Raw genomic sequence first — 9,795 nt, 5'->3', positions numbered from 1 at the left:
TTGCGCAGTTATTTTCGTCTAAAAGCAATAACTTTTCAGGTGATTCAAGAGTTGTTGTTTTTGGGTAATTTTTGGGTCTTTTGATCGACTCAATTTTTTTATTGATTTATTTTATTGATTTATTTTTGGATTTTGAGAACAAAAGTGTCAGAAATATGGGGAAGAAGACGACAGATTCTTAATTAACTTAACTATTAAGTTAACAGGTTTAATTTTAAATTAATTGAGTCAACTCCTTTTTTATAAAAAAAAATAGTCAAGATCCCTATTTTTTATATATCCTTTTAAAGGGGTCCTACTTTTTTAACCAGCCCGAGGAAGATAACGATGACACAATGGGAGAGGAGAGAAGATAAGATATATATATCTATTAAATATAAATCCTGTTTAATTGTGTTTACTCTTTTATTTTATTCGGGGTTAAAACTTGATCCGGTTTGAGTTATTTTAACTCCTGCGTACTCTATAAATTAAATATGCATTTTAATATCTTCTATAAACCGATTATATTAATACATATTTTTACCACGCAATTCAACTATTTTTAATTTTGCATTGTAAAATAAATATTATTCGATGTTGCCAATTAATTAGTAAATTAGCATCGAGTCCTTACATAATAATAATAATAATAATAATAATAATTATTATTATTATTATATATTTAAAAACAACCGACGCTGACCTAGTTGTTTATTATTATGTGATTGGTTATTGTAACTCAAAATTTTTTTATTACGTAGCACCATGTATACACTACCTTTCGATGTGCAATGTATAAACCGCCAGACTAACGCAATAACCTCAAAAGAATGCTAATTAGGTAAATCGTACTGGGCAATAAACTAATCCAAGAAAGTGTTAATAAGGGAAATCAAACACCTAATCAACATACTGCAATATATTTTGTACCCCAACCTCTAGTATAAACCGAAGTTAAAATTTATTGAAAAAAGTTACTGTAGAAATACACTCGGCATACTGCATACACCCTCACGAATCACGATTAACTTAACCGTTCTACCTTCGGATTTTATTAACAAAAATTTGTTTGATGAATTGTGACGTGATTCATGTCTTATTGATTTAATTGAAGTATTGTCCTATAGAACTTGCTGGTGGGCATGATAAATAGATCAAAGCGTTACATTTGTCCCACATTGAATTATAAAGCTAACAAAAAAAGTGAATTATAAACTTTGAGATAAACACCCAATAAGCAAGCTTTTAGTATGGACACCTCATGGTTTTATAATCCTAACACAGACAGAAAAAAATAAGAAAACAAAACTTAGTTCCTGAGTTGTAAATGTGCTGCCCACACTCTAAAAATATCATCTCCTTTGGAAATTGAACATCTTGATAGAGAATGCAAATATGAGGATGAAAAGAACTGTGAATCCGACAACCATGCCTGCAACAAGTCCAAGAAAATCATGTCTGAAACCAAAGTAACTTCTCAAAAACTCTTCAACTGTAATCTGTGAGTCCATTTTGTCTTTGATATCTCCGAACTGAGAAGTTATCAAGCCGTACAACGTCCATGCAACCGGGCATGCCCAAGCGTACCATCTCCACCATATAGGTATCCTCTATAGTATCAAGGGAAATAAAAAACAAATGTTAGAATCATGTACATGTTCGTTTATGTATGTCGTATGCAGCGGTGGCACTTGAGGAGCTTGATTTAATTCCCCGTACGTGAAAAGTTTGGGTACGCCATTGTTCGTGTGTGTGTTGGATGAATACAACAGCTCGTTACGACTTACAGGGCGTGGTATTATGAACCCAGAGAACAGGTTCCATATGGCAATGAAGGCCGCGGCAATTATATACGCAATATGGTGATTAGGTGACACAGCAACAGCCATCATTCCATAGAATGTGAAATACAACAATGTGAAGTATATGAAGAATATGAACCAGAGGAATTTCGCTGCTGTCCACTCGAATCCTATCATTGCATAGACTATAATGCCGTAGAATATAACTTGGAAGAATATGTATGGAAATTCGATGGCAACCTGGGAAAAACGAGTAAAACAATTTCAAAATCTGTGATTTTCAATGAATATGCAAGTCATGTGTCCTATTCAAAAGTTTATTGTTCTAACTTGTGCGAACGCGTATGGAATGGCTGAATACATTCCTGCTGCTTTCTCTCTGTAAAATACAGTTCTTTCGGTAGCGACTACTGGCTGCACAGCTACCGCATTTTGTATTCCTAGGAACAGGACTGATGTGTACAAAGAACCCATGGCATTGAATATCTCTTGTTCGGTACTCCTGCTCGTACAAATTTCACAAAGAATTTTACTACATGGGATGAAAAGGGAGTGCTTAATCGATTTATTATCTATAATATAGTTATTCTTTCATATTGTACTACCTCTTAGAGCCAAGATCCCAGAACATGCTTCCAAAGATCAGCCCAATGAACACTGTGAACCAGAATCTCACAGCAGTATAAGTTGGATTTCGCCAGTACGAGTAGTATTGTTTCCACAGGCAAGCCATGCATTGAACATGGAAAGGTTGTGAGAATCGAGTAGGGAAATATAGCTCTCTTGTACCTTGTTGTGGTGAACTTAGCTCGTTGATTATAGATTTGGTCCTCCTGAAGGATTGGTTTGGGAACGTCATCTAAGTAAAAGTTTTAAATGATATTTCGAGCCACCGAATGCTGACATGTCAGAGTTTAAATGTAGGGAATTGTAACCTGTATAATTCTGAATTTTTATACACTTGAGCAAAATCGACCCCTAAGGCCATCTCCTGTGCAGGATCAGTGATTTCTAGCATCCATGTTGCAGGATTATAACCGTCTTTGATTTTGCTCACACCTTGAATACCCTTTAATGGAAATGAAATAACCATGTAAAGGATTCGAGAATAGATTCCAGAAGAAAAAAGAAACTACTGTTTTCCAATCTTTTTTAGAGTTCTTCCTTTAGTGAACAAACCTCGAAGTATTGGATCAGGTGTGCAGAATTATGTCCCAATGGCCCTACATATATCTCTTCTCCTCCTCGTTTCAGTAGAAATAGCTGGTGAAGTAACTTCTAGTTAAAGAATAGAAAAAAAAGAAACGAAATCAGAGTTATATTTTGTTTCACCTCATCAAAAGCTTCAAATATGTCAATGCTGGGCTGGTGGATAGTGCACACGACTGTTCTTCCTGTATCGACTGTGTTTCTGACTGTTCTCATAACAATTGCAGCAGCTCTTGCATCAAGTCCTGATGTTGGCTCATCCATGAATATTATAGATGGGTTTGCCACTAGCTCCACAGCAATTGTCAGCCTCTTCCGTTGCTCCGTTGACAGACCATTGATCCCGGGTAATCCAACCTGTGAATCTCTTATCTTTGTGAGTTCCATGAGCTTCATGACTTCGTCAATGAACATCTAGCATCGTTAAAAAATTATATATCACTTTCAATGGAGAAACCATTAACTTGATCAGCTAATGGAAGGATGGATTGTCTCAGGCCTGGATTCATCTATAGGGGTCTGAATGAGCTGATATGAATTTTTTTGAAACTGACCTTTCTGGTATCATCGCCGACTTTTGTAGGCAGCCGTAGCCAAGCAGAGTAAAGCAAAGATTCATATACATTGACATGGGGAGAATGAATATCATTCTGCTCGCAATATCCGGAAATTCGAGCAAATGTTTCTTGCTTCTTGGGATATCCCGAAATTGTAATATTCCCATCAATATGACCTCCTGTTTTCCGACCAGCCAACACATCCATAAGAGTCGTTTTACCAGCACCGCTAACTCCCATCAAAGCTGTAAGAACGCCGGGTTTAAATGCTCCACTCACGCTATTCAGAAGTACTAGTCTATCCTCAAGAATACCCCTCTCTTTCATTTCCTGAAAAACATGTTTTCGGATGCTTGTGTCACACTTGCTTGTGTGTGCACCATGAAAAGGGTAAAATGTTCCAGACTAAAGACTAGACGACCCAATAAATTTGAAATATCATTTAAAGTTTCAAACTAAAATACCTGCGGCATGTCTACTGAGTACACGATCTCATCAAAGGTGATGGAATGTGGTTCAAATGGAAGAACCATTCCTCGTCTCCTTTCCTCCCCAGCCTCGGTGATGGGATCGATATGACCATTCACTAGGATATCATCATCATTATCTATTCTTTCCATTTCTTCTAGTTTACCAACATGAGACTCTTCAAAAGCTGCATATTACCAGATTATTACAGTACGCACTGCCATTTCCAAATAACATCAGTTAAAGAGAAACTATGGACACTCACGATTTAGAAAAGTGAGAGCTGCCATAGTACAAACATTGAATAGAATGGTGAAACCAAATAATGCCCCTACTCCTATCCAGTACATGCTTTCTTCTGGTAAAAATCCTCGAGCTTTTAGAACCACCACTCCTAATGATTCATTTGTGTATGGAACAACCTTAAGAAAGAAACTTACATCACTTATTTGACAAAAAAACATATTGAAACATGGCAAAAATCTGAAACCTGGAACTCACATTTTTCCAGCCATTCCCTCTAAATTCGTTCACAGCAATTGCATTCTGAGCATACATCATAGGGGAGGACCAATATACCCAAATCCACCATTTTTTCACATCAACTGCAGCATAACCGGAAGGAGATTATATGAAAAATAAATTACAAAAACATAATTTATTGAAAAAATTTCATTTCATTCCAGACCTCGTGACAAGACAACACCACCCATTGCGAAAAGTAGGACTAATGCAAATGATCCAAACGTGTTTGCGACGATCATGTCTCTACCCACAGTCCCTAAGCATCGGAACAACGAAGATGCCATCTGGTTTAGAAGCAAGAGTATCAAATATTGTCTGAAAAATCTGCAATAAAAATACTCGCTTTATCAATTAAATTCATTCTACAATATACATATAATTTGTGACAAAACAATGTTAGAGATAACAAACTTTACCGCCCAACATATGGATCAAATCCTATCACATAGTAAGTCAAGGAAACCCAGACTGCGACATCAATAAAGGATAAAGGGATCCTGACTATCCACAATGGAAGAGCATAGAGCCATGATGGATAAAACAAAGAGTGTCTGTGTTTGTAAAAAACCGGAAGCTTGTAAATAGTCATGGAAACCTCTGCCATGCCATTGAACATAATCATTGTGCATGAGAAGAATAGTGCGCCGACGAATATGTTGCCGTCATTTATGGTACTTCGATGCATCTTAGTTCGAAAGAAGATAGTCATGGCGATCAATGCTACTGTAGTAAGCTGAACAGACAACAAGAGAAGTATGAGAAAAAGTAGGAATGTCTACAGGGCGGGTCTCGGGTTTGCCTCCTTCCTGTGGACCCGCCCCGTCCCATAATTCAATTTGGGTTAGACAGTTGGATCTGTCAAATTAATTATAATTTAAATTTTATTAAATAAAAAATTTAAATAAATTAAAAAAATAACAAACCATCATTAAATTTATTTTTCAAATTTATATTAATAATATTTAGGAAAAAAAAAATATTCAAGTTAAAATATATCATTTTTTAATTAATTAATAGTTAATAACAAAAGAAAAAATATAATAATATATTTTATATTAAAAATATCATAATATATTAAAATTATTTAAATCCAAAAATATTATAAAATCAAATTAAAGATAAAATATTGATTAGGTATTAATATATATACATATATATTTTATATTTATATTTAATATATATATTTTTGGCGGAGTGGGTCGGGACAAACCCGAGACCTGCATATGGACCCGCTTGGCCGGGTTTAAACCCGCTCTGTCAAATCGGGTTCAATGCAAACCCGACTCATTACCATTCCTAAGAAAAACCCAATAAACCACGTCGAAAAGGAAAATAGTTTAGTGTACTAACTTGGAAAATCTTGAAAATGTAGACAAAAGAGTTTCTCTTCATTAGCAGAAGCTCTCTTGAAGACAAGGTTTTCAGTAGTTCTTTTATACTTGCGCCGTATTCTCTGGTTGTCAACGCTGCGGGATGGCTTGTGCTCTTATCAAATGGAGACTCCATATTATCTTTCAATGTTTTCCCAACATGAAAAGATTGAAACCCCTCCATAAATTCATTCACAGTAACAAATCTGTATGGTTTCTCTCCAGCTTGCATCCAATATTGTTGTTGATCTTTCTGTGATGTCACCTGTACGGAATTTGTTTTTCCTTGACTGAGAAAGGATTATCATGATATAAACATTATTGTTATTGTTACATACATATATTCATTAATACCTACTTCTTGAAGAAAATCTGCCACTCCTTTCCTCTGTGGACATCTAAATCCCATGAATTCGAAAAACTCAAGCACGTTTTCACGAGGGCCCTGATAAACAATTTTGCCATCAGACAACAATATGATATCGTCAAACATTTCGTATGTTTCGGGGGCTGGCTGCAACAGCGATATAAAAGCAGTTCCTTTGAGGATATGGATATATTGTCTCAGTGAATTTACGATCTGGAATGTTGTGGAACTGTCCAAACCATTCGAAATCTCATCCATGAAGAGAGCATTCATTGGTCCAACCAGCATCTCACCTGTGTTTTGATTTGCTTTGGATATCAATACAAGTTTATACCGACATATATAGCTCTGTATATTTTCAGGAAACAAACACGAGTTTTTAGAAATGAAAAATTCAGTTAAGGATGGTGACTGCACTGCTTGCCCATCTAGCTAGGTCCATACGGCCCCTTGTTGGCCTCCGTTTTGATAAATTTGTATATGAAAGCAATCAAGATTTCATCCAGAGACCGGTTACCTGTTGTAACGCGTTTCTTTTGGCCTCCTGATATTCCACGAACACGATCATCTCCAACCATTATGTCTGCACAAACTTCAAGTCCTAAAACCTATAAAAATGAATGAATAACAATTTCTTCAAATTATCCCTATTTATATAGATTGAAAGTGGATAAATGTCCGAATACAATACCTTAAGAACATAATCCGGTATAATGTTCGCCTCTTGTCCGTCTATAGAAGCAGCCTACAATTATGTGGATAAGTAGGCCAGTCATTGCAACAAATCAACATTTTTGTTTAATTTAATTTACAAAGTAAGCTATATATGTTCTGAAATAAAACTCACATTACATGATGGCATAAATAGAAAATCACGACTTTCGCAACAAGATTAAATGAAGCAAAAGATCAAACCTGAATTTTGGCATGTCAAAGTCCAGCTAATATGTAAAATCGCATGGATTCGAAGATTAACAAGAAAGTACCAGTCTCTTACCTTCATGAAGATATCTATATCTGGATCAGGCTTAATATTTGCGATTTTTTCTCTTCTCGATAACTCAGATAGCATCTCTAGAAATGGGATGAAAATATATGATCATTAATAACCTTATTTTCCTTATTATATCCATATATTTAATTTTCGTGACTGACCATAACGAGATCCGATGCCTTGGCATCTTGCTGAGAATTCAAGTGTTTCCCTCACGGTCATTTCTCCAATATGGACATCATGTTGGCCAATGTATGCAGCAGTCTTTTGGGGTATGAATTCATCCATTCCATGGCCATTATACGTCACACTCCCAGAAAACTGTCATCCGCAAATTCGATATCAATTTATTAATGTTGCATACTGCAGTTTGTTACTATGCCTCAAAATATATATCTGGGTGACTTAATTACCTCCAAATTAGAATCGAGCTTTCCGGCCAAAGCCAATAGCAGGGTCGTTTTTCCTGAACTCGGGGGGCCTAGAAGCAACGTCATTCTTGGAAGAGAAGCAGAAAAATCAGTTGAAAATGGCCATCCTTTTTCAAGAGAAGGATGTTATTAATGCAAATTAAACTGTAATCTTAATTTTGTCATCCCACCTGCAAGGTCTGATGATTCCACTAATATCCTCGAGGATGGTAATATGTTTCTTTTTGGTTTGGTGCACATGCAGACAACTCAAGAACCCCTTCGAAGAGCAAGGCACATCCAGAATCAAAAATTGTGCAGAAAAATCGGAGAGGGCCGATATTGTATATATATCCGGTTAGTGAAAAACATATTTTTTCAAAAAGTTTACATTAAATTTCAAAGCTTTTTCAAAAAGTTTACGTATAACAAACAAGTTACCTGAAACATATTGAGGGTGGAGTTAAGAAATGTTGGCAAAGCTCTGCTTCCTGTATAAACTTCTGCACCAATATTAAGATGCTCAAATCTAACTTCTATTGTCGGCAAATCAATTCCAACTCTGAAATTGATCAAAATCCATATCAATCCAAACTCAATGGATAAAATGTAAACTTCTTTAAAATGTTAAAAGTTCTTTTGTGTACGTAAGGGAAAGAATATCCCAGGTTAAATGGAATCAAAGCTCCAACAATATATGATTTTTTTTAAATCATCGATGGAGCATCATGCAGATTTGAAGTAATCACCTGTCGATTCGATCCCGAAGCTTAAGCAAGAACTTTTCGTGTTCTTCATCGGCGGCATTTAGTAGCCTATGGAGCAAATCTTTTCTTTCTTGAAAACCAAGATTTGCCACATCAACTTCCACAGCACCACCCTTTGATCCCAGAATGAGTCCTTTCCTCAAACGGTCATACGTGGGAAGCTTTTCCAACGCAGCCCATTTCAGTTCTTCTTCATCGACGTCTTGTTGTCGAATGGAGTTGGAAGCATTGCTTGCTCTGATGCTTGAACTTGCTCCGTAAAAATTGGCTGCTCTGTCCATTTTATGAAGAAAATGGATCAGTTCATGCAAAATGTCTTAGTTTTTGTCGAAATTCAGAGAATGAGAATGGTATCGTTTTCCTTTTTTTCTTTTCCTCTGGTTTGAATTTGGAGAAAAGTGCGAGATTGATGCGCATTTATAGATTGGACGGCTCGAAAAGAATTGGCTATAGCGCATTCAATGTTTTTGCAACCTTGTTGCCCCCGGTTTCACGCTTATATCTTATAACTTCACATGGGAAAAAGTTTTTCGGTGTCATGCTCAAGCTGCTTCCATTATATGGATATTATATCTGTTGTGAAAAAGTAAAAATTTACGTTAAAAAGTAAATACTCCTAAAATCAAAATATATCTAACTCTACACTTTATAATATTTTTCTCTCAACTCAATTGTATTTTTCATCACAAATGAAGACCTATTTATAGATCCACATTTGAGATTAGTCCAAAAATTAATACATCATCATCTACATCATCACACACTAATTTTCCACATTTTACAACTCAATATTCAACATTCAACATTTAATATTCAATATTCAACATAATAATAATAATATATTTTCAACATTCCCCCTTGTGATGATGATCGTGATATGATGATTGTCTTCATTACGTGTTTTATACTGCCTCGTTAAAAACTTTACTAGGAAAAACCCAGTGGGATAAAAATCATAGTAAGAAAAAAAGAGTGCAGCCACCTAAACTCTCACTCATGTTAACATGAGTGATTCTTCACATATTCCATAGATTGCGCATCCCAATGTTGTATATATGCTTTCTGAATATCGTCGTGGAAAGTGCCTTTGTGAAGAGATCTAATGAGTTCTCACTTGATTGAATGTAACAGATATCAATATCTTTATTCTTCTCAAGCTCTTGAGTGTAGGCAAAGAATTTTGGGGGGATATGTTTGGTTCTGTCACTTTTGATGTATCATTCTTTCATTTGAGCAATACATGCAGCATTATCTTCATATAGTGTCACAGGCTTCTTGTCTACTGTCAATCCACACGATATTTGAATATGTTTGGTCATTGACTTTAACCATACACATTCACGA

At 35.7% G+C, this 9,795-nt stretch overlaps 1 protein-coding gene across 1 annotated transcript; it reads right to left on the bottom strand.

Moving 5' to 3' along the window:
* Positions 1 to 1,325: 1,325 nt before the first annotated feature.
* On the bottom strand, positions 1,326 to 8,805 carry LOC140880330 (pleiotropic drug resistance protein 1-like). Its single transcript, XM_073284679.1, has 23 exons — positions 8,434 to 8,805; positions 8,126 to 8,246; positions 7,876 to 7,964; positions 7,688 to 7,772; positions 7,436 to 7,595; positions 7,278 to 7,354; positions 6,972 to 7,025; positions 6,798 to 6,888; positions 6,272 to 6,573; positions 5,894 to 6,178; positions 4,960 to 5,276; positions 4,707 to 4,867; positions 4,520 to 4,623; positions 4,284 to 4,440; positions 4,015 to 4,205; positions 3,548 to 3,880; positions 3,117 to 3,407; positions 2,964 to 3,047; positions 2,720 to 2,853; positions 2,390 to 2,617; positions 2,115 to 2,286; positions 1,770 to 2,024; positions 1,326 to 1,592 (listed from the first exon to the last, which is right to left on the bottom strand). The coding sequence occupies exons 1-23, from the start codon at positions 8,730 to 8,732 to the stop codon at positions 1,335 to 1,337; spliced, it is 4,248 nt and encodes a 1,415-aa protein (XP_073140780.1). The 5' UTR covers positions 8,733 to 8,805; the 3' UTR covers positions 1,326 to 1,334.
* Positions 8,806 to 9,795: the final 990 nt, after the last annotated feature.

This window comes from Henckelia pumila, chromosome 2, assembly GCF_033568475.1.
Source record: "Henckelia pumila isolate YLH828 chromosome 2, ASM3356847v2, whole genome shotgun sequence".
Classification (NCBI taxonomy): Eukaryota; Viridiplantae; Streptophyta; class Magnoliopsida; order Lamiales; family Gesneriaceae; genus Henckelia; species Henckelia pumila.
This window is presented reverse-complemented; position numbering and strand designations above follow the sequence as displayed.